At 36.3% G+C, this 26,532-nt stretch overlaps 1 protein-coding gene and 1 pseudogene across 1 annotated transcript; both read left to right on the top strand.

The window, feature by feature from the left end:
• Positions 1-3,865: 3,865 nt before the first annotated feature.
• On the top strand, positions 3,866-8,675 carry LOC141489353 (matrix metalloproteinase-26-like; annotated as a pseudogene).
• A 4,920-nt stretch (positions 8,676-13,595) lies between these two features.
• On the top strand, positions 13,596-23,733 carry MMP26 (matrix metallopeptidase 26). Its single transcript, XM_074217406.1, has 8 exons — positions 13,596-13,901; positions 16,269-16,397; positions 18,083-18,226; positions 20,293-20,513; positions 20,931-21,079; positions 21,941-22,066; positions 22,623-22,790; positions 23,422-23,733. The coding sequence occupies exons 3-7, from the start codon at positions 18,128-18,130 to the stop codon at positions 22,787-22,789; spliced, it is 762 nt and encodes a 253-aa protein (XP_074073507.1). The 5' UTR covers positions 13,596-13,901; positions 16,269-16,397; positions 18,083-18,127; the 3' UTR covers position 22,790; positions 23,422-23,733.
• Positions 23,734-26,532: the final 2,799 nt, after the last annotated feature.

Below are 26,532 nucleotides of genomic sequence, written 5' to 3' on the forward strand. Positions count from 1 at the left end.
GCAATGATATGGAAGGGGTGAGGCAAGGGGGAATGAGGGAACCTTTGCTCTCATCAGAGATGGCTATGAGAGGAAACAGCAAATATAATCAATGGGGTATAGACATCTGGAGTAAGAAGGAGGGGGGAGCAGGGGGAAGGGGTGGGGATGTGAATAAAGGAGGAGAAGATGGACCATGGGGGGACAGTGGTCAGATATAACACATTTTCTTTTTTATTTCTTGCAAGGGGCTGGGATTGGAATGCCTGTCCAGGACCATAGGGCCAGGTGGATGCTGGGCCTAAGGGGTGGTATGGGGGCTCAGGGTTTCTTGGCCCCAGAAGCAGGGATCCATCTGCTGCACCACTCAGTGACCCTACAGCAGAATCAGAGTGAAAGGAGAGAGAAAATAAAGTACATGTTAGTGGAGAAATAAGAAAGGAGGGAGTTGCGATCAGCCATGGCAAGGTTGGAAAAATATGGAAGTAACATTTGTGATGGACTTAGCATAAAGAATGTGATCCACCCATAACAGAGTTGGTGATGTTGGAACAAAGACTGAAGCACAGTTCTTGTTATTATTATTTGGGGGAGGGTGCAGGGTAAGTGGAGCTGGGTGGCCTGCCTGGGGCCACATAGCAGGGTGATCTTTGGGTATCTGGGGCCAGATTTGGACCCAGGTGCTCCTGGCTCAAGGGCCAATGCTCTGTCGGCCACCCAGCCACCCCAACTATTATTACTATTTTATTTTATTTTGGGTCTTTTTTTTTCTTCTTTTTGGTTTTTGCAGGGCAGTGGGGATCAGGTGGCTTGCATGTCACATGGCTGGGTGATTATTGGGTTTACGAGGCTGGATATGGACTCGGATGCTCATGACTCCAGGGCTGGTGCTTCATCCATTACACCACCTGACCATACCTATAATTATTACTATTATTTTTTTAATTTTAATTTTTTTTCTCTCCCCTTTACTTTTTTCGCCCAAGCAAGTCTATCTATATTCATGGGGGGAGGGGTATTTTGTTTACTTGTAAACAAGAATATTTTATTAATGTAAAAAAATATTTGTAAAAAATGAGAATAGAAAAATAAATTAAAAAAAGAAAAAAGAAAAAGAAATGAAGACAAGAAGGTATTCATTCTCTTATAGGTGAGGAGAGAAGTCAGAGACTGATGGAATGGGAAGAATTACATGGTCAAAGAAATGGATATCTATATTTAGAAGGAAAGGAAAACAATTAATTTTCAAACTTCAGATCAATGTGCATCACCTTTTTTTCACTTCGTTCCTCTTTATTCCCCTCTCCAGAACCTCTTTCCCCCATCCACAGTCAGTGAACAAGATATGTGGCTGGATCATCATAGGGGCCGAAGGAGCAATTCTGGGATTGAACCATCTTCTGACTTATTCCATCGCCTACCCTTCTGTTGCTAAAAACGCTCACTAGGGCAGCTAAGTGATTCATTGGATAGAGCCCAGGTCTTGGACTCAGGAGGATCAGAATTCAAATCTAAACTCAGACAACTGATACTAAGTGTCCCTGGGCAAGTCACTTAACCCTGATTGTCTTGCATCCAGAGCCATCCCCAATCAACCTTATTCATATCTGGCTATTAAACCCAGATGGCTCTGGAGGTTGGTGACCTAACATAGCAACCCCCTCATTCAAATACAATGTGTTTGTCATAGCATCAACTCCCTGATGTCACAGATTTCTCAAGAAGGACAATGAGCAGAACCAGAAAAACATTGCAATTGTACACCCTAACAGCAACATGGGGGTGATTATCAACCTTGATGGACTTGATCATTCCATCAGTGCAACAACCAAGGACAATTTTAGACTATCTGCAATGGAGAATATCATCTGTATCCAGAGAAAGAATTGTGGAGTTTGAACAAAGACCAAAGACTATTACCTTCAATTTAGAAAAAAAAAGTTATCTTATTATGTAATTTTGCTATCTCTTATATTTTATTTTTCTTCCTTAAGGATCTGATTTCTCTCTCATCACATTCAACTGAGATCAATATATACCATGGAAACAATGCAAAGACGAAATTTCAGGGATGGGGGGAGGGAAGCAATAATGGGGGAAATTTTAAAACTCAAAATAAGTAATTTTTTTCTAAAAAAAAAAAGAATGAGGCTTATCAAGCCCTCTGTACAATAGGGTCTAGTCCTGATTAAGATGGTGGACTTATATTCAGGGAGAACACATCCAATTTATTTTTGAATGCCTATAGAACTAGATTGTAAGGCCTCATTCATATCAAATACATCTTATTTTGTGTTTGTTTTTCCATCCTTATTTGAGACCATTCATTCTTACTTTCAAGAATAATGATTTCTCCCTTCCATTTATGTTTGTTATGCTGCTTTAATGATATGCAAAAAGATTCTGAAACTGGATGTATAGAAGTGGATAGAATTTTAGACTTAGATGCAATAAAACTTGGGCACAAATATTACCTCAGAAACAAAAGTTTATTCCCTTTTCATGTGTCCTATGATCTAGTAACACTGTCCCTCTTTTTGTTCCTCACCTATCACTCATCATCTCTATGCTCCTGTTTCACAGGCTGTACCTATGCTTAACTTCATCCTCAACTATGTCTCATGGCTTTCTTGTCTTTCTTCAAGGATCAATTCAAATCTCATCTTCTACAAGAGGCCAACTCACATTTACTCCTATTTATAATATGTAAATATATATATATATATATATATATATGATATATAAACAAATATATGCAGTATGTGAGAATATACAGAGACATATCTTATACATACATATATATAAATATATACATATACATATTTTGTGTTATACAGTGTAATTTTTTTCAAGTCTCAAGATCAAATAAAGTTTAGTTATCATATTCTGTTTCTTTGAACCCCTTTGCCCATGTGTATATTTCTATCTGTCTTTGTCTTTTTGTCTCTATCTCTATCTGTCTCTCCTTTTCTCTCTTGGGCTGCCCTTGTTACTGCCCCTGCCTTATCATCTTCCTTTCCCCTTTTTTTCTCCTTTTTCTCTCTGCCTCTCTTTCTGTCTCTCTATTTGTTCCTTGCTTTTGCTTTTCCTATGACTCTAGGGGAAAGGGTTTGCTCAATATAGAAACAAACAAGAATACTCTTGGTTATGTTCATCATTGTTCATGTTATATTCCAGAATAAACGAGTGACCTTGAGATCTTGATAGTGGGACTGAGGGTCACCTGGGATGTTGGGGCATTAACCCAAAGAATGTGATAAACTAACAAAGGATGAGAAATATTGCACCCTCTCCCCTACTCACCCAATGTCCATCTACAGGTTTGTGTCTAACACAATCTTATCTTGCCTTCTCTGATTCCAGCTTGTCATTTCTCCAATTTTGTTCCCTCTACAAGGTCCTGACCTTTGGTGGCCATGAAGGAAAGATACTCATAATGGTTAAGCCTTCAAGTAGTTAAGGACCTATTGCTACCTGAAGAATTCATACAAAGAACAGTTCAAATGGCATTGGGAAAATTCTCCCCTACAAGCTTGGGATAGGATTGAGGAAAACGGAACTACTGATAGGGATGTAAGATTAAAAATATATGGAGAACTCAGAGACTTAGAATTACCTCTATTTTATAACAATAGCCCTAGGGCCTGAGTGGAGTATAAGGGGTATGGAGGAGGCAATGAATGAATAATAGAGGAGATTAATATCTAATAACTAATCTTATCACTTTGACATTACTGTTACTCTCCTCCTAGGAAGTTAGCATCCACTGACCCAGGAAAAGAAGCCCCATCTGATATGAGTCACTAGAACCTGAGTCTCCTTATAAATTCTCCCAAGGAGCCAGAAGGGATCACAGCCTACAGGAGATCTATAACTAATCATTTTGTCTACTTTTCTCCTCTTTGCCTTTTTCCTGCCCTGTTGTTTGTCCATTCCAGTTGTCCCTAGAGATGTCCTTGATGATTTTAACTTCTTTAAGGTAAGTTTTTTTTTAATGCTCTTCCTTGGTGCTGTAGAGATCTTAGGCAGCATGGCCAAGACTCTTGAGTTCTAAGCACTTCTATTTAAGATAAATATCTGTGTCCTCAGGGAAAAAGATTTAAATTTCCCTCTCCCCCAACTTTGAGCCATATGCAATCATTGTTTAGTCATTTTGCAGTTGTCAGACTCTTCATGATCCTTCTGGTGCTTTTTTGACAGACATACTGTAAAGGTTTACCATTTCTATCTCCAATTTATTTTACAGATGAATGACTGAGATAGGCAACTAATAAGTATCACATAGCTGATAGGTGTCTGAGGCCACATTTGAACACAGGAAGAAGTTTTCTGACTCCAGGTCCAACATCCTATTCACTGTACCTCCTAGCTGTGGGATCTAAGCTCTAAGATTTATATGGTATGCTATGGTTTGAAAATATTTTACATATTTTTCCAGTTGATTCTCACAGAATTCCAATGACTTTGTGTCAGGGTCGCAAAATTAAGTTTTATCTGAGTTAGAACTTGAACTCCTGTCATTTTCCTTTCCTGGCAAGATGGAGTACATACAAAACTAAGAAATTCCTTAAAGAATTGATCTTCTCAAATTAGTAAAAACCAACATCCAAAGCAGTGAAACATTCCAAACTAGACAGTGTGCACTGATTTAATGACTTTGGCCTTGAGTTTGTGCTCTTAAGAATCATTGAAGCTTTTATTTTTGTCTAGTCATGGCTTACTTTAATTTTCTTGTTTTATTTTTCATGTTTATTTTGTTTTCCTGAGGAGAATAGTAGGATCTTTCCTGAGCTGGGGACAGAGGAGGGCCTGAGAAGATGTACTTTCCTAAGTTCAAATCTGGACTTAAACATTTTACTAGCTGTGTGATCCTAGACAAGTCACTCAATCCTGTTTAATGTAATTTCCTCATTTGTAAAATGATATGGGAGAGAAATGGCAAACCACTCCAATATATTTGCAAGAAAACCCAAGGATCACAAGAATTGGACATGACTAAAATGTTTGAACAACAAAAACAACAGACAAAATAGAATAATGAACATATGTAGAATAACAAAAAAAATAGATACTGAAACTAGAACCATATACACGTCATTGGGAGAGATGTAATTTGTATTTTTAAAAATGAGGTCAGTCAACAAGCATTTTTCCATTACTACCTAAAGATGAAGTCTATTGGAGACAATTATGTACAACTAAGATTTTACAAGATAAACTGAAGATACTCAAAAAGGGAAAGCCTTCCCAGATTGAATATCAACTGACACTTTAAAGAATTCAGGAAAACTAGAAGGCAAAGATGAAGGAGAAATTGGGAATGACTTGTGGAAAATGTCCAGAGCTGGGAGGTGGAAGTGTCTTGACAGAGAAACAGCAATAGCCAATTATCAACCAATATCAACCAATCCCAGGCCAGGATATGCTCTGCCTCTTGTTGTTTTTTCATTTTGTTTGTTTTTTGTCAATGCTTCTTTTTTTCCTATGTGTTATGGTAGGTGGGAGGGATGATTCTTAAAGTCAATGTATGACTGTTTTACATATATATATATATATATATATATATATATATATATATATATATATATATATATATATATATGAATGAATTTTCTATATATCCAATCCCTGATAATTCCTAATTCTAACAATAAATCTTAAATGGTTGCATTATTCATATTTACACTGCCAATTTCCATTGGCGTTGAACCTTCTTTATGTGTATAAAAATTTTTAATTATTTTAATTTGTCCATATCTTAGCACATACCCATCACAATGTACTAGAAATCGAAGACCATCTTTTATTTATTCTTAGATCCCTGATGATACTGGATACTAGCACTAAATATTCCCTTATGTTCTTGATGATTTGAATTGACTTGAATTGATAGTGATGAAATTAACATTTATTTGTCAATGGTACAATGTCATACATACAAGCACATGGAAAATGAGGGACCCTTCAAGATCTATACTATCTAATTAACTGAGTCTAATGACTCAATACCAGAAATTAATTAAGTAAAAATATCTCATTTGGTCATAACAGAAATCCTAGAAGGTTTATCATTCCCATTTTAGAGATGAGAAAACTATGGCAGATATTGAGTATCAGGTCACATTTGTCCCATAAGGGAATGTTCAATTCTAGAGTAATTTTCTCTCATTTGCTTCTTGCTCAGGTTCATTTCCTTTTTGAATGTTGCCGTTATTCTAGGCAACAGAACACAAAAGGCATTTTTTAAATATGAAACTAAATGTCAATGTCTTGTTTTCTTTTTTAAGTATTTCAGTATTCAAAAAATCCCAGAACTATTCTCTGGAAGATCAATTGTGCTTCTTGCAGCATTTTTTCAAATTGGAAGAAACTGGTTTGTTGGATGAGCCCACAAAGGCCTTCATAAGACAGCCTTGATGTGGAGGCAGAGATACTGCTGATTACTCCTTTTTTTCCTGGAAGACCCATAATTACAAATAACCCCATAACCTACAGGTACCTGTTCCTGGGTCATAGAATGGAGCATCTCCAGAAGCGTCAGGAATTGAGGGAAAAGAAAGAGAGGAAGGTGTAGAAGGGACACTGTACTATCAGGACAGCATCAAAATATAAGCTTTTATTCACTAAGTAATTCCATAAGCCTTCAGAGTCACCTATTCAATTATCTCTATCCTTAGAGCATAAAACTCCTTATCCTTAATGATAATGGTCCCTCTAGACGGAGTTAACATTTTCTTAACTGGGATAAAATGGCATAATAGGTGTCCTTATACAAATTATGTGACTTCTGTTTCTCAGTCTTATTCGTAAAATCATGATTTCAGAAGAAGTAAACTGCAATGGAAATAGGATTCAGAGTCATAATTTCTTCCAAGGGGGCTATAATGTTTCATATTAGTGAGGCTGGCTTTATGACTTCAACTCCCTTGCTCTCACTTTCATTTTATCTCTTAGTCTCATCAACTATCCAGAGGGCATGAAGAAGACGACAGTTGATGAGGTCTTGCAGAAAGCAACACAAGGCTGGAGCAGTGTGACTCCCTTGGAATTCCACAATGACAGTCAAGAATCTGACATTGAGTTTGCTCTCCTACCTGGAGGTAAGGAAGCAACAAGCACATGGAAAATGAGGGATCATTGAAGACCTATATTATCTAATTAACTGATTCTAATGACTCAACACCTTTAAGCAATCAGGTAAACGTTTCTCATTCGGTCATAACAGAAATTCTAGAAGGTTTTATCATTCCCATTTTAGAGATGAGAAAACTGAAACAGATATTAAGTATCAGATCACATTTGAAATTAAGAATTCCTAACTGCCTATCCTTCTGAAGATAAAGTGTCCCTCTTTTTAGAGATTGACATTTCTGAATGCAGTCATCATTTAGATTTGAAAGGTTTTGGGGTGCTAATAAATACAAGAGTGTTGGCTCACTGGGATTCAAAGTGGTGTATCAATTATAATTATAAAGATTTAAAATCATCATCTTTTCCTCTCTCTGCAGATGAGGAGTGCTTTTTTTCATTTTCCAATCTAATTTATTCCATTGGCATTTTCATTTTTTTACTCAGGCTTCCAATTAGCATGTCCATTCTATTTCACATGTCACTTAATGTGATCTCTCTCAATTCCTGTATGAATGATATGATAGTTTAAATTGTTTAGCACAATGTCTCTGTGGAAGTTAGATGGTGAAGTGGATGAAGTCAGAGGAGTGAGGAATTGTGTGACCTTGAGCAAGTCTCATAACCCTGTTTCCTCATCTATAAAATGAGCTGAAGCAGGGAATGCCAACCATTCCAGTATCATTGTCTAGAAAACTAAAAATGGGGAAAAAGTTAGATTTGAGTGAACAATAAAAACTGAATGCTCATTCTCTCTGACCCCTGTAGAGCATGGTGATGGCTATCCCTTCGAAGGAGGTGGAAACATCTTAGCACATGCTTTTGCACCAAATTCAGACTACCAAGGAGCTGGTCATTTACAAATAGGGGTAAATCTGACATCTGTTTGTATTGATTGAAAGGAGGGGGTGCTTTATCCCAGCTCTCAGGTAATTGGGAATGCTACAAAATAGGGCAAGAAATATTGGGATGCAAAGATATGACTGTAAGCTCCAGAAGATCCTCAGAGCCCCACATGGAAAATAAATTATTTAAGATTTCATAATCAAAATATTTTCATAATTAAATTTTAAATTTTAGGGGAAGGAAAAGTTGTTTCCTTTTCTTAAAAATGTATTTTCCCTTAAAAATGCCTACCCATTATGATTTCTCAATTGCCTATCTCTTTATTATTCCTCTTCCTTTTTCACTTGACTATTTTATATTCTTTCCTTTTATTATCCTTTCTCATTTCCATCTTCACAACAAATCCTCTAGGCGTTTTATATCTTTCTACCAATTTTTTCTGTTTCCTATATTATTTTTGTTCACTTCATTTATAATTTTCCTTGTCTCAACCTCTTCCTCTACTTTTTTCTCCTTTCCTGCTCCTCCCTTATTTTTTCTTTCATCCTACCTCAGGGATCAACCTCTTCCTGGTAGCTGTTCATGAGTTAAGCCATGCCTTTTGTCTGGAACACTCTCAGGATCCAGATTCCATCATGTTCCCCCATTATCTATACCAGGACCCAGAACTTTTCAGACTCAGCGATGATGATATAAGAGGGATCCAGAGACTTTATCATTAAAGGTACTGACCTTGGGAATAAGTGCTTAAAGAAAATGAACTAGCAGGGCTGTCATGTTTTGATTTTGCAATAATCATAGAATAACTGTCCTATCTACTCCAAGAATCTCATTAAATAAATATATTCCCTTGTAAGAATTGTAATTTGTCTACTTAGAGGTAGGAAAGAAAAAGAATGGAAAGTTTTTAATATCCCACAAACCCAGGCAGCTATTATGCTAATCATTTTATAATACATTAGTTAATCCTCACAACAACCTGGGGTGGGGGGGTAGTTGTGGATATTCCCATTTATCAGTTGAGGAATCTGAGAAAGAAATTAAGTAACTTTCCAAGGATCCTACTTTTAAAAAGGTTAGAATAGAGTGTTTTTTCCATAATGGCACTTGTTTGTGTCAATGAAGGATGAAGTTATGCTTGTTTCTAAATATTCTTTTTAACACACACACACACACACACACACACATATACATATACGTATATATATATATATATATATATATATATATATATATATAAATTAAAAGTGAGCTAACTCATTATACCACTACTCCATGGTAACTTGGAAGCTAAGACTCTTGCTTCGGATTCTCTCCTTGAGGAGGACAGATTGCAAGGGAGAAGAGCAAGAATTAAATAGATAATTAATTCATGTATTTTGCCTCAGTCTTCATTTTCTTAACTCACCCTATTTTTTTTCCCTTTATCCCTCAGGGAATATCCTGAATAGCTAGACTTAGTTCAAATGGATCCTTTGCAATAAAAAAAATGTAATTTTTTTCTGACTCAGGAAGCAAATCCATAACTCATGGAGAATTTTTTTTCCTACATTTTGTTTGAGGCCTGCTAGACCCAAGAAACATGTTGGGGAAGAAGAATGATCAACTTTTAAATTTACACTTAAAAGTGTTTCCATAAACAACAGAACACAAAAGGAATTTTTTAAAATATGAAACTGAATGTCAGTGTCTTATTTTCTTTTTTAAGTATTTAAATAAATTTTACATATTATTTCCAAATCAGTCTTGCTTGTCTGTTGTTCCTTTCTTAAAGAAGATCATTAAAGGTTTCCTTTGGAATGTGGGATTTCAGATTGAATTTAATGAAAGTCAGGGAAGACAGAAGAAAAGATTACATATTTAAAAGAATAGTCAGATAGGAGGAAAAAGGAAATGGCAAACCAGTATGCTGTCTTTACCAAGAAAAGCTCAAATGATGTCACCAAGAATGAATATGACTGAAATTCCTGAACAACAATATGTCATATTTAATTTTACATGTACACAGATATTCACAAATCTGACTTCAGACACATGATACTTAACATCTGTGTGCCCCTGGGCAAGTCACTTAACCCTAACTGTCTCATATCTGGGTCTATCTCCAGTCATCCTGATCCCTCTCTGGCCACTGGATGCAGATAATTCCAGAGGAGAAAGGGAGACTTTGCACACAACCCTCTCACTCAAATATAATTCCTGGACATGCAATGGCATCACCTCACTGATGTCATGGTCTTCTTTGGGAATGAAGAACAAAAATCAATATTCACTGTTTCCTTCCAAAAGAATGTACGATTCTTGTGAAAAACAATAGATTCATTCTTGGTCCTTACATCCCCTATATTTCCAAATTAATGTAATATAAAGTCTATCATGAAGTGGTGTTCATTATCCATATCACTACCCCAACTCTGGGTATGGAGTCAGAAAGACCCCAAAAAAACATAAGACTTGATATTCTTGTTATCTATGTAACTTACTACAAGTCACTTTGCCTCTGGATCAGTTTCCTTAATTGAAAAATGAAGATAATAACACTTTCCTCCCAATATTATAAAGATTAAATGAGATAATATTCATAAAATGCTTATTATAGAACCTGATACAGAGTGGTGCTTTATTAATGCTTCCCTCCTTTCTATCTTTCCCATAATGCCTGATATTTAGTCATTTAAATAATACTTGTTGATTAGGTATCAGGCCTTACGCCAAGTGCTTTAAAAAATATTTTTTCAGTAAGAGGGAGTTCTTATTTTTCTCATTTTACAGCTATGGAAACTGAAGCAGGTGGAGCTTAGTTGATTTGCCTATTAGATTAGACAATATCTGAGGCTAGATTTGAACTCATTACTTCCTGTCTCCAAGTTCTAATCATTATCCCACTTAACTGTGCTAGGAATTATTTTGAGAGGAACTGAAGTTACAAAGGATGGGTTATGGACACCTTTTGAGAGTACGATATAGTACGATATTGAAATGTATAGAAAGAGAAGTAACAGCAGGAGTTTGAAAGAGGCACAGTTGTATATGAATGTGGTCACAATAGAGAATGAAAGGTCACAGATATGGACTTTGGAGCTCTTCATAAGAAATTGACGTCACAACTATGAGATTTGGGGAGCATAGTTAAATTAATGGAAGTGCAGAAAATTTGGGTATTCTATCAGTGAAGGTATCACAAAGATAGGTTCACTCCATCTGTCTCTATCTCTTCTCCCAAGGAAGTGAGATATCTGAAGAAAATATTGTACTCAGATTCTGATGAACATATGTGTTACAGCTCAGTACTGAGCTCTGTGCATTGTGGAAACTGAGGAATGGCCTATAGCTGAGGCCTAAAAGTGCAGCTATATAGGGTGGAGGCAGAATTACAAGGAAGGGTTAGATACAGGTTGATATGTCCACAGTGCTTCTATGTCCTCTCCTGACAACAATAGCTTCCATGATTTTCATTCAGCAAAATTTGCTCAGTCATTGCCCAATTGATAGACATCCTTGCAATTTACAATTATTTACCACTATAAAAAATGCTAAAATATTTTAGTACATGTGGGTTTTTACCCTATTGTGTGATTTCTTTGGGACACAGATATAATAGTGTTATCACTAGATCAAAGGACATGCACAGTTTTGTTACCCTTTGGGCATAATTCCATATTGCTATCCAGAAAGGTAGGATCAGCTTACAACTCCACCAACAGGGCATTAGTGTCCCAGTTATCCTACATCCCTTGTATGCATTTTCTTTTAAATCTTTAGGAGAGTCCCCAAAGACTCCTTTTGTCACCTTTTTCTAGTATATCAGTTTCACTCAGGTTCCACTGCCACACCATCCATTAGACTTTTCTCAATCCCTAATCCTGTTGGGAATTTGGGGATTTAAATTCAGGAAATTGAAAGCATTCATCAGGCTTACCAGAAGAGGTTGCTAAATAGTAAACATGAGAATTTGTTCCTCATTCCATATGCTACCTTCCCATCCTCAGTATGGGAAGGGTTTCATAGGGAGAGGACTCCTACATACTTCCCAAACAAATTCCTCTGATGTAAGAATTTGTCTCCTAAGAAACTGTAATCAAGACTTTGGAAGACTGCCAAGTTTGACAGGAAGGCCCCTGGGCAGAAAGATGTAACTCCATCCCAGGGGTCCTTGACTGAGAGGGCAAAGTTGCTTACCTCTCTTACTGACAATCTTCATGGATTTCACATCTTCTCACTTCATATATTCATCTCTATATTTCTCACACTCATCTCCAAATTTCTAGATTAATATAATTTGAAGTCTATCATGAACTGATGTTCATTATCCATGCCACTTCTTTCCCTGTCTCCTTGATACATGTTTCCTTTTCCTCCAAAGTTGAGTCCTTAATAAGTTACTTAGTCTTATCATGATTGTCCTTTCCCTTTGATCAGATTACTGACTGGTGATATACCTGTTGAATCAATCTGAATTTACAAATTTATACACTCAGGTTTCTTTCATGTAAATTCCTAACTAGTCATGCCTCCCTCAAATGTATTAGTGAAGTTCAGTTTTTCACTTGGAATAATAAAATTAAACAAGTACATAAGGACACTGTGTGAAAGGTCAGAAAATCCTTGGTATAAGGAGGAAAGCAATGTAAATGGTAGGGAATACAAATGTTCTTACTGAAGGAAAGGACAAGTGCTGGGTTCAAACAGACCCCAGAAGTGGGTAGTTGAGAGAGTATGACTTTTATTGGATGAGTGATATAGGAAAGCAGGGTGTTGTGGTTTCCATGGGGGATTGAGAGTGTTTTGGGAGTCTCCATGGATGCTGAGAGACCTTTTCTCAGGAATCAATACTCTACATGGTTCAAAAGGGCAATAGTGAAACCCAGGCTTTGACCTAACATTCCAGCTTTTAGTAGTAATTTTCCAAAGGGAAATTCAAGTCAAAAGTAGTTCTAGAGTTGTTTCTAGCTGAATGGGGATAGAAATGTCATAAGAAATAATCAAGGAAAAATGGTGGAACTATTGGTATTCTTGAGCCTGAAGTAGCATCATGGAATTAACTATCTGAGATATTAGCAGTGTCCACTGTCTTATGTATGAAGGATGTAAGCATTAAAAACAAAGGAAAGAGGAGTGCCAAAAAAGAACATGATTAGAGGGGTTATTATGGGCTGGGGGGAGGGGGGGAACCAAAGGAGTAGGGGGGAAGAATGGAATCAATTTGACCAGGTGTCAGATGATTTTTTCCTGAGAGGTGAGGCACTGTCAGTCAGTTTTTAAACAGCATCCTGGACCAATCTAGACTGCTTATTATAGAAATATTTCTCATCCAGGAACAAACAGAGGCCTCCTTTCCAAGCAGTCAGCATGTCCAGATTCCAACATGTTCAGTACAGTGACATTGGCTAGGGAATCCAGCTGACCTTAAAATCTTTCCTGGAGGTCTTGTGATAATATTAGACACAATACAGAGAAGTTGAAATGCCCCCTACTTGATGCCAACTCCTATAAGGAGGCCTACTGACCCTGAGGGAAGAATGAGAACAGGAGCCCTTGCATGTGTCTTGAAGGTGACAGAAAGGGGCTGGTTGTTAGGGGCTACTTCTCATATAAGGCAAGAGAGAGGAAGGCTGTTAAATTCACACAAATAGGAAGACATGATTTATAGTCACCGAAAGGGAGAGACAGAGATAGCAATTTTTTTGCCAGATAAGGATTGGTATGATTCAGTAAAGAATGAGCCAGAGCAAGGTTTAGATTCAGTTGTTAGGAAGATCAGAAGTTGTTGGGTTGGTGGCAAGGAATATGGGGGGGAGGTTTAAAGTGAAGATCAATGAGCAAAAGAAAGTGAGCCATTGTGAAAGAAGGGAAGTATAAAGATGGATTTGTTCAGGATAAAATTGGATTTGGTCACCCTGAAGACAAAGAAAGGAGAAAGTGGATTGACTATCCTCAGTGGGAGACAGGTAGGAGGCAATAGTGGCCATACTCATTGTATTAAAAACTATTTGTTGACCTTGAACAAGAGACATTGGGTAATGATTATGGTAGACCAATTGTGCTTATTTAACAATTTTAATAGCCATTTTAGTCACTACTGTTTTGCTATCTTTGAACAGGAAGTATTTTCCAATCCCATCACAAATCTTGTCAGTTGCATTGCAAAAATTCTACCAGAAACCAGTCTCTTTTTTCTCTATTTGGTTTTTTCCCCTTCCTATATTCCTATTTTCTTTTTTTTTCTTTTTGGAGTTACCTATATGTTATAAATTGTCTCTGAATGATGTTATTTGGCTATGTTCTCTAATGGCCAGAAAGCTTAAAACAAATGATTACCCTAAGAAATGAAGCTGCTGCCTGTAGGTTGTCTTCCTTAGCATACTAATAAATATTTTTTGTTTAAGTTTGGCTCCTAATTGATCTCTGGTAGGTAGATATATCTAGTGAGTGAAATTTGTCTTAGGCTCTCCAGGAACTCAAGTTGATAAATTCCCAACACTCTCAAGTGTAAGGCCTGGCATTTTTGTCTGTAATATTTCATTTTATTAGATTCAGTTAACTTTTCAGACCTGTGATAATATTTTAGTTTCCTGATCTTGATGACCAGCATTAAAACTTCTCTGATGAATATTATCAATGAATAATAGACAAGTCATTCCTGCTTTTATATATATGTGATAGAAACATTCAACAAAACAGATAACTTAGGGTGGAGACCATGAGGAAATGATCTTTTTGTGTATATATGTATGAGAATCATTGATCTTGGTCCCTATTATTGATTCATTGACTATTAATCATATTTTCTGTGACAATTTGGTTATTGCTCCTTGATACTGTACAAACTAAGAGTGATATGGGACAATTGGATTTCTAACAAATAGCTCATAAGGCTTATAACCTCTAAAAACTGACTCAATAGAACACCTAGCTTTTCATGAAGCCAGGAGATTCTGGGGAAAGGGTAAGTAAGGTTCTAAGGATATTATGAAGATATTAGGAATCCCCATGGGTCAGTCAGAAAGAGCTTGGTAAAAGCAGAATAGGAAAAACTAATCCCTTCTCAAATATATGCTTGATGTTCCTGATATAAAAAGTCCCAGACTATGCCTGGGTCATGTCTTTCTTCTTACCCCAATATCTTTCTGTGTTTTATAGTCTTACTCAAAGCTCTGTAAATACTAGGATCACAGTTTTGCCTGAAGGGAAACACCAGATCCAGGGAATAGAATATTTCCTTGATAAGAAGGGAACAGGTTCTTAGGCATGTATATAGAGTACAAAATTAATTCCACAAGCATTTATTAACTACATTTATACACCAGGCACTGTATAAGGTGCTGGGAAGACCAAGATGTAAACAAAACATTCCCTAGCGAAAGAAGCAATATATGACATGAAGGAAAATAATAATAATAGGTAACATTTATATTGAAACAGGAAGACTCATATTCATGAGTTCAAATCTGGTTTCATACACTTAAGAACTATGAGATCCTGGGTATGTCACCTAACCCTGTTTGCTTCAGTTTGCTCATCTATAAAATAAACTGGAGAGCAACTCCATCATTCAGTGGATAGAGAACTGCCCTTGAGTCAGGAGGACTTGAGTTCAAATCAGACCTCAGACACTTAATAATTACCTGTGTGACCCAGGGCAAGTCATTTAATCTTACTGCCTTACAATTTTTTTTTAAATTAAAATGAGCTGGAGAAGAAAATGACAAAATACTGTAGCCAACTTTTTTTGCCAATAAAACACGTTTTTTTTTGCAAAAAAAAGATCTTTGCAAAAAAAAAAAAAACCCAAAACCCTAAAAGGAGGTCATGAAGAGTTCAACATAACTAAGAACGATTACTCAACAACAATGGAATATATACAGTGCTTATAATTTGTCAAAAATTGTGTTAAATGTTTTACAAATATCTCAATTAATCTTTACAGCATCCTCAGGAGATAGGTATGATTATGATTCCCATTTTATAGTCATGGAAACTGGGACAGATATAGGTTAAATGATTACCCAGGGTCACCCAGTGAGGAAGTATCTGAGACCAGGTTTGAATATAGGTCTTCTTGACTTCACTCTATTCTGCCTAGAATCCATCATGATTATTTTACTTATTCCACTTAAAGAAATGAAAACAGAAAAGCATTCTCTTACAAATATTTGGTGAGGAAAGAAGTCCAGATATTGATGGAATGGGAAAATTACAAGGTATAATAAATGTACAGCTATTTTCAGAAGGAAAGAAAATTAATTAATTTTCAAGTTTCAGGTTAATGTGTATCACCTTTTTCTAACTTCTTTCCTCTTTATTACCCTCTCCAGAACCTCTTCCTCTTATCCAGTCAATGAACAAAACATGAAATTGGATCATCATGGGGGCCAAAGGAGCAATCATGGGATTGAACTGTCTTCTGAATTATTCTACCACCTGTCCTTATCTCGCTGAAAAAGGTGTATATCTCTCATTATACAATAGGCATTAGTGTTGGGTAAGATAATGGGATTATCTTAAGGGGGAATATGTCCAATTTTATCTTTGAATGCTTATAGTACTAGAATCCTAAGACTCCCACACAAATAAATATATCTTATTGTGTGATTTTTTTTTCCTATTCTTGTCTGAGACCATTCAATCTCATTTTCATGAAATTGTGTAATCATTTCCCCCCTTATATTTGTGACTCTTCTTGTTTTTTTAATAGCATATGAAAAGATTTTAAAACTGGATGTATAAAAGTAGATAGAATTTTAGACCTAGACTCAATAAAATGTGGGTATAAATATTATCTTAAAAACAATAGTTTATTCCCTTTTCATGTGTCCTATGATCCAGTAACACTGTCCTCACACATCACTCTTCATCTCCACACTCACTCGCAATTCACAGGCCTAGAATGTTCTTATTCCTCAACTTTGTCTCATGGCTTTCTTGTCTTTCTTCAAGGATTAATTCAAATCTCACTTCCTATAGGAAATCTTTCCCACACACCCCAAACCCCATTAACTTTGATTTACATTACATAGCTATGTTATATATGCAAAAAATATATATATGGTATATAAGAATATACATAGTTATATATCTTATATATATAAATACAAAAATACATATATATGCATATAATATGTCTTGTGTCATACAGAGAGGTCAAATAAAATTTAGCTATCATAATTCTGTCTCTCTGTACCTCTTTATCCATGTGCATATTTCTACCTATACTTGTCTTTTTTGTCTCTATCTCTATTTGTCTCTCCCTCTCTCTCTTGGTCTGCCCTGTGTTACTGCCCCTGTCTTTTCCTCTTACTTACCCTCTTTTCCACTTTTTTCTCTCTCCTCTTTCTGTCTTTCATTCTGCTCCTTGCTTTTGCTGTTCCTGTGACCCTGGGGAAAGAGTATTTTTCAAAATGGAAACAGACAAGAATACTCTAGGATATGTCCATCAAGGATCATGGAATGTCCCAGATTATACTAACCTAGTGATTTTGAGATCTTAATAGTGGGTCTGAGGGTCACTTGGGATATCAGGGCATGAACCCAAAGTATGTGTGATCAACTAAGAAAGGATGGGAAATATTGCAACCTCTCTCTCACTCCCCCTATAATCAATCTACAGGTTTGTGTCTAACACAATCTCATCATGCCTTCCAGTTTGAGAATTCCCCAATTCCTTCCCTCTAGAAGGTCCTCACCTTTCCTCCTTTGGGGTCATGAGGGATAGATAGTAAGATGGCCAGACATTCAGGTAATTATAAGTTATTGCTACCTGAAGAATTCATAGAAAGAACAGTTAAATTTTCCTTAGGAAAACCTCTCCTACAAGTTTAGGATGAGACTGAGGGTAAGAGAGTTACTGATATGAATGTAAGATCAAAAAATGTCTGGAGAACTCAGAAACTTAGAATACCTCTACTTTCCAGTAATAGCCTTAGGGCCTGAGTGGAGTATGAAGGGTGTGGAAGAGGCAATGAATGGATAATAAAGGAGAGATTAATATCTAATAGCTAATCTCATCACTTTGGCATGCCTATTACCCTCCCCCCTAGGAAGTTAGCATCATTCACTGGTCCAGGAAAAAAAAAACACCCTTCCTAATATGACTCACTAGGACCTGAGTCTCCTTATAAATTTCTCCCAGGGTCCAGAAGAGACCACAGCTTACAGGAGAGCTGGAACTGTAATCATGTTGTCTACTCTTCTCCTCTTAACCTTTTTCCTGCCCTGCTGCTTGTCCATTCCAATTGTTTCCAGTGATGTCCTTGATGATTTGAACTTCTTTAAGGTAAGTATTTTCATGCACTTCTTTCCTGCTATAGTCATGTAGCATGGCCAAGTCTCCAGAGTTCTATGCCCTTCTATTTAAGATAAATACCTGTGTCCTCAGGGACAGAATTCCTTCCTACACCTAATTTGAGTCATGGGACATTGTGGTTGTTTAGTTATTTTGCAGTTGCCAGACTCTTCATGAGTCTTTTGGGGCTATTTTTTTTTTTTTGGCAAATCTACTGGAATGGTTTGCCATTTCCTTCTCCTATTCTTGTTACAAATAACTGATACAAACAAGTATCTAAGAATCTAACAAAGTATCACCTAACTGAAAGGTGTCTGAGACCAGATTTTGAATTCCAGGTTCAACCCTCTGTTCATTGTACCACCCAGCTGCTGGATCTAAGTTCTAAGGTTTATTATAGTGCCTTATGAATTGCAAATTATTTTACATATTTTTTCCAGTCCATTCTCACAGAATCCCAATGACTTGCTCTCAGAGAAACAAAAGTAAGTTGCATCTGAGTTAGAATTTGAAGTCCTGTCATTTTCCTTCTCTCGCAAGACTGAGTACATGCAAAACTAAGAAATTTCTTAAAGGATTGATCTTCTCAAATGAGTAAATACCAGCCTCCAAAGCAGTGAAACAACCCAAACCAGACAGGATACACTGGTTTCATGACTTTGGCCTTAAGTCTGTGCTATTGAGATTCAATGAATTTTTTTTTTTGCCTAGTCATGGTTTATTTTTATTTTCTTATTTTATTTTGGTGTTTATGTAGGTTTCCTGAGGGAGAATACAGAGATCTTTACTGAGCTAGGGATGGTGGAGGGCCTGAGAAGACTCACCTTTCTGTGCTCAAATCTGGACTTAAACATTTCACTCGCTGTGTGATCTAGACAAGTCACTTAGTCCTGTTTGTAGTAATTTCCTCATTTGTAAAATGAGATGGAAGAGGAAATGGCAAACCACTCCAATCTATTTGCCAAGAATACCCAGGAATCACAAGAATTGAATGTAATTAAAATGTTAAATGTCTGAACAACAACAAAAATAAACAGTATAATGAACATGTTTAGACTGATTAAGGATAACAAAAGAAAATAGATAATCAAGCTAGAACTATATGCAAGTAATCTCAATTACCTGCTAAAGATGCAGTCTAATGAAGACAACTATGTATAAGTTATAAATATAAGATAATCTGAAGATACTCAAAGAGGAAAAGACTTCCCAGATTAGATATCAAATGAGACTTTAAAGAATTCAGGAAAATTAAAAGACAAAGATGAAAGAGAAAGCTTTAACCATTGGGAATGGCATATGGAAAACATCCAAAGTTGGAAGAGTTGACAGAGAAAGAGCAATGGCCAGTGTCAATCAATCAGTCACAGAATAGGATGGGCTCTGCTTCCTTCTTTTGCCACAACTTTTCTTTTTCCTATATGTTATTGTGGGTGGGTGGGTTGGGTGGGTGGGGCGATTCTTGAAGTCAATGTATGACAATAATTTATCTTTCAAGAATTAATTTTCTTCATATCCAAACCCCTGATAGTTCCTAATTCTAACAATGAATCTTAAATGATTGCACTTAAATGGTTCATATTTGCAGTGCCTATTTTCATTGGGACTGAACCTTCTATATGTGTATATAATTTAATTTATTTGTGTTTGTCCATGTCTTAGAATACACCCACCCAAGGTGCTGGAAGTCAATGATCATCATTTTTTTATTCTTAGACACTAGCACTAAATTTTCCCTTATATCTTGATGATATGAATTGAACTGAAATTGTGCAATGTCCATGGTCCACTGGAAAGAAAATTGGATTTGAAGCCAAAGGACCTGTGTTGCTAACTTTCTTATTGACCTTGAATAATGTAGCTTTTTCTCTAAGCCCAGTTATTTCAACTATAAAATGAAGAGTTTAGACTCCACTTGTAAACATTTTGTGCCTATTAATTGAATTGAATTGAAGTGAATCATAGCCACCCTTTGTCCCCTAAGGTAATGTTCAATTCTTCATTGATTGCCTCTGGCTCAAGTTTATTTCCTTTTTTGCGTGTTTTCTTTATTCTAGGATTATTTCCAGAGATTCTTCTTCATCAAAGAATCACAGGACTATACTGTGGAAGATCAATTGCGCTTCTTGCAGCATTTTTTCAAATTGGAGGAAACTGGTTTGTTGGATGAGCCCACAAGGGCCTTCATAAGACAGCCTCGATGTGGGATCAGAGATACTGCTGATTACTCCCTTTTTCCTGGAAGACCCATAATTACAAATAACCCCATAACCTACAGGTACCTGTTCCTGGGTCATAGAATGGAGCATCTCCAGAAGAGTCAGGGAATTAAGGGAAAAGATAGAGAGGAAGGTGTGGAAGGGACACTGTACTATCAGGACAGCATCAAAATATAACCTTTCATTCACTAGGTAATTGCATAAGCCTCCAGTGTCACCTATTCAATCATCTCTATCCTTAGATTATAAAGCTCCTTATCTTAATGATAATGGTAGCTCTAGAAGGAGTTGGTATTTTCTTAACTAGGTAAAAATGACATAATAGGTGCCCTTATATAAGTCATGTGGTTTCTGGTTCTCAGTCTCATTTAAGTAAACTGCAATAGAAATGGGATTCAAATGCAGTATTCCTTCCAGGGGAACATAATGTCTCACACTGGTGAAGCCAGATTTCTCACTTTCATTTTATCTCTTAGTCTCATCAACTATCCAGAGGGCATGAAGAAGAGGACAGTTGATGAAGTCTTGCAGAAAGCAACACAAGTCTGGAGCAGTGTGACTCCCTTGGAATTCCAAAGAGTGTACAGTCTAGAATCTGACATTGAGTTTGCTTTCCTAGCTGGAGGTAAAGAGGCAATAAGTACATGGAAAATGAAAGACCATACCTGTACTATATAATTAGCTGATTCTAATGACCTGAAAGTAATCAGGTAAAATTATCTCATTTTGTTGTAACAGAAACTTTGAAGATTTTATCAATCCTATTTTAGAGATGAAAAAACTGAGGCAGATATTGAAGCTCGGGTCACATTTGCAATTAGGTATTCCTGACTCCAAGTCTAACAATAACCATTGCCTACCATTCTGACAATAAACAGTGTTCCTCTTTATGGAGATTGACATTTCTTAATGCAGCCATCATTTAGATTTAAAAGATTTTTGGGTGCTAAAATACTGAAGAGTATTGGCCCACTGGGGTTCAAGGTGCTGTATCCATTCTAATTGTAAAGAATTAAACTAACCCTCTTTTCCCCTCTGTGCAGATGATGAGGTTTCTAAATTTTCCATTCTAATCTAATCCATTGTAATTTTTATTTTTTTATTCAAGCTTCCAAGTAGCATGTACATTCTATTCCATAAATCACCCAATGTAAGCTGTCTCAATTTCTGTACAAATGATGCAATATTTTAACTTGTTTAGCACAAGCTCTATGTGGAAGCTAGGCAGTGAAGTAGATGGAGTCAGGGTCTGGTGTCAGGAAGACTTTTCCCCCTGAATTCAAATCCAGCCTCAGAAACTAAACCATTGTGTGACTTTGAGCAAATTTCATAATCCTGTTTGCCTCAGTTTCCTCAACTATAAAATGACCTGGAGCAGGAAATGGCAACCACTCCAGTATTTTTGTCTAGAAAACTCAAAATGGGAAAAAAGTTAGATCTGCATGAACAAGAAATATCGAATGCTTATTCTCTCTGTCCCCTGCAGAACATGGTGATGGCTACCCCTTTGATGGAGAAGGAAACATCTTAGCACATGCTTTTGCCCCAAATCCTGACTACCAAGGAGCTGTCCACTTTGACAGTGACGAAAGATGGTCATATACTAATAGGGGTAAAACTGATATCTGTTTTTACTGATTGAAAGGGGGATGGGGGAGGTAATTGGGCCTCAGGTAATTGGGGATGCCACATAATAGTGTAAGAGATATTGGAAAGCAAATATATAAAATTGTAAGATCCAGAAGGCCTTTGTTGCCTATATTATTAATAAATTATTTAAGAAATCATAATCAAAGTAATTTCATAATTAAATTTTAAATTAAAATTAAATTAAATTAAAATTTTTTTAATTTAAAAAATTAAAAGAAAATTAAAAATTTATTTTTCCCTTAACATTTCCTACCCATTTTGATTTCTCAACTGCCTTCTCTTTATTATTATTCTTTCTTTTTCACTTGACTATTTTATAATCTTTTGTTTTATTACCCTTTCTCATTTCCATCTTCACACCAAATCTTCTATATTTTTAATTCCTTTGTACCTATTTCCTCTCATACTTCCATCCTCTTTGTTCTCTCCATTTCTAATTTTCCATGTCTTTCCCACTTCCTCTATTTTTTTTTCTCTTTTTCTTTTCCTCCCTTACTTTCTCTTTCATCCTATCTTAGGGATCAACCTCTTCCTGGTGGCTGTTCATGAGCTAGGCCATGCCTTGGGTCTGGAACACTCTCAGGATCCAGATTCCATCATGTTCCCCAACTATCAATACCAGGACCCAAAATTCTTCCAACTCAGCAATGATGACATAAGAGGGATCCAGAAACTTTATCATTAAGGTACTGACCTTGGGAATAAGTGGGTGAAGAAAATGAACCTGCAGGGCTGCCATGTTTTGATTTTGCAATGATAACAGAGTTAACTGCCCCATCCACTCCAAAGAATCTAATTCAATAAATGTATTCTCTTGTAAGAATTGGAATATATCTACTCAGAGGTAGGAAAGGAAAAGAAAGGAAAGCAATTAAGATCCTATTAACTATGAGGCAGTTATTATGGTCATCAATTTACAATATTTTTATTTAATCCTCCCAACAACCTGGAGGGGGCAGTTGCTATTTTTTCCACTAATCAGTTTGAGGGAACCTGATTTAGGAAGAAATTAAGCAACTGTTCCTGATTCCCACAGTTATAAAGGCTGGATTGGAGTGTTGTATCCATAATGGCACTTATCCCAATGAAGGATGAAGTTATGCTTGTTTTTTTAATATTTTTCTTGATATATAAATCATATATACATTAATTCAACCACTACTCCTTAGCAGCTAAAACTCTTGCTTCAGATTCTCTCAGTGAGGAAGACAGATTGCAAGGGAGAAGAAGAAGAATCAAATAGACAATTACTTTCTGTCTCCTGCCTCAGCCTTGAGTTTTCTTCACTCAACCTACTTTTTTTTCTTCATCCATCAGGAAAAAATCTCCAGAGACCATCCTAAGCACTAGACTTGATACAAATGGATCCTTTGCCATAAAAGAGTGTAAATTTTTCTGACTCAGGAAGCAAACCAATAACTAATGTAGAATTTTTCCCCTGCTGCCTTTGAGGCCTGCTGAACATAACCAACGTTTTGGGGAAGAGGAATGGTCTACTTTCAAATTTGCACTTAAAAGTGTTTCCATAAACAGCAGAACCCAATAAGAAGTATTTTTAAATATGAGACTGAATATTCATTTATTTTCTTTTTTAAGTATTTAAATAAATGTTACATATTATTTCCAAAATTGTCCTGCTTGTCTGTGGTTTCTTTCTTAAGGAGCATAAATATCTTTGGAATATGGAATTTCAGATTGAATTTAATGAAAATCATGGAAGACAGAAGAAAAGATTCTTGGGTTTGAAAGAGTAGTCAGACAGGAACAGAAAGAAAATGATAAACCACTATTGTATCTTTATCAAGAAAACCCTAAATGGTGCCAATAAGAGTATATCTGGCTGAAATTTTGAACAAGAAAATGTTATATTTATTTTTATTTTTAATATATAATTATTAAAATAATTATTATTTTTTATATTGGTACTCATATTCAAAAATCTAACCTCAGCCAGGGCCATCTCCATTCATCCTGATCCATATCTGGGCATTAGACACAGATGACTCCAGAGGAGAAAGTGAGACTTAACACAGAACCCTCTCACTCAGATATAATTCAAAGGCATGTCATGGCATCACCTTGCTAATGTCATGCTCTTCTTTAAGAATGAAGGACAAACAACAGCATATTCATTGTTTCCTTCCAATAGAATGTATGATTCTTATGAATAGGAATAGATTCGTTCTTGGTCCTAACATCCCCAACTGGTGGTCCAATTCTGGGGCTGGAGGCAGAAAGACCTGAATAAACTTCTGATCTGATACTCTTACTATCTTTGTAACTTTCTCCAAGTCACTTGCTCTCTGCCTCTGCCTTGTTTCCTTAATTGGAAAATGAAGATAATAGAATCTGAAAAAATATTTATTGTAAAATAGAGGTACTTTATAAAAACTCCACTATTCTCAATACTTTCCACAAGACCTGATGTTTAATCATTTTTAATAATACTAGTTGATTAAGTATCAGGCATTATGCAAGTGCTTTCAAAACATTTTCTCATTAAGAGGTAGCTCTTATTCTCATTCTACAGTTATGAAAATTGAAGCAGGCAAAGGATAGTTGATTAGTCTATGAAATTAGATAATATCTGAGTCTGGATTTGAACTCATTGTTTCCTGACTCCAAGCTCTAATCATTTTGCTACTTAACTGTTCTAGGGATTATTTTTAGAGGAATTGGGGTTATGGATAGCTTTCAGGAGTAGAACATAGTATTGTATGGAAATATATAGAAATAGAAATGATATCAGGAGATTGAAGGAAGCACATCTGGGTATGAATGTGGTCACAACAGATAATGAAAAGTCATGGATGAGGGATGTGGAGATCTTCATAAGAAACTGACATCACAACTATGAGATTTATGGGTCATAGTTCCATTCATGGAAGTACAGGAAAAATTGGATATTTTATCAGTGAAGGTACTACAAAGATTGGTTCACTCCACCTGTCTCAAGTAACATCTTCTTTAGAAACTGTGATATCTGAAGAAAATAATATACTCAGATTCTGATGCACAGATATATTACAGCTCAGTCCTATGTTCTGTGCACTATAAAAAGAGAGGAGCAACCTATAGCTGAAGCCTAAAAGTGCAACTATATAGGGTGGAGGTAGAAATAGAAGGAAGGATTTATGAAAGTTCAGATTCAGCCACATCTGGAAATCATGACCAAGTCAGTTGATATGTACACAATTTCCTCTCTGTCCTCACATGATTTGGCCCCATAGTCAGTGACCTCCCTCCTTTCTCTACCCTGGCTCAGTTCCTTGAAAAATAGTTATCACTTAACTAAGTTTCTCATTCCACTGCTCAGAAGCCCAGGTCCTGGTGCCAATAAAAGTTTCAGTCACCCTCATACTGCCAGTAGCACAGTATTCCCAGAATGTCTGGCTAATCATTGATTCTTCCTGTCTTGGTTCCAGTTCAATGTACTTGACATGACTGCAGGCACAAATTCTTTCTTTATTCATAGGATCATAGATTTTGAATCAGAAGGGGTGTGTGTGTGTGTGTGTGTGTGTCTGACACTGGTCAAGTTCCCTAAGCATTCTGGGCCTCAGTTTCCAAAATGAGAAGATTGGTCTAAAGGACCTCTCTGATCCCTTCCATACCCAAACACCCTAAATGATCATTGTCATTCCAGGCCCACCACCTAGCTCTCCAGTCTTATTTTTACATTCTTCTTTTTTACGTATTGTATGACTCAGATTACTAGACTATTTTCATCCCCTATTAAAGTTTAAAATGGACCTTCTATGTGGCCTTTTCAGGATCAAACAGCAATAACTCCTGTTCCATTAACATTTCCTCATCTTTGCCTATTATATCCCAAGTGAAAGAAACTTCTCTTTCTGAAATTTTTCATGTCTATAGGAAAAACCAAGAGAGATAAAATGTGACACTTAGTTTACTTGCTCTTTGGATTCCAGAGTAGAAAGTTGTGCTAATAGAAGATAGCAGACCAGTGATTCTCAGATGTCTAGTATTCCCAACCAACCACCTTATTTCACTGATTTCATCACAATAGCCTTTGAAAGTCAGTAGAAGACTTTAGTGGATGAGGAAATGGGACCAGAGAAGGTAACTTACTTGATCAAGATTACAATAGTAAGTCAGGGACAGGAATATGGTACAATGGATACAGAAATGACCATGGAATCAGGAGGACTGAAGTTCAAATCTGAACTCAGTCACTTGTGATCCTGGGCAAGTCACTTAGCTTCAATTGCTTATTTCCATTCATACAAAATGTCCTTGAGCTCCTTCTCCATCTTTCTTGCCTTCATTCAGATATTCTCTATATTATCAAAGTCTTCTAAAATGCAATGCAATTGTCAAACAAAATTCTCTAAACTAGATGATATCTGACAAAAAATCTTACAAATATTACAAAAACATCTCAGAAAAACACACTCATTTTTGTCT

The sequence above is a fragment of the Macrotis lagotis genome, chromosome 1 (genome assembly GCF_037893015.1).
Source record: "Macrotis lagotis isolate mMagLag1 chromosome 1, bilby.v1.9.chrom.fasta, whole genome shotgun sequence".
Taxonomy (NCBI): domain Eukaryota; kingdom Metazoa; phylum Chordata; class Mammalia; order Peramelemorphia; family Peramelidae; genus Macrotis; species Macrotis lagotis.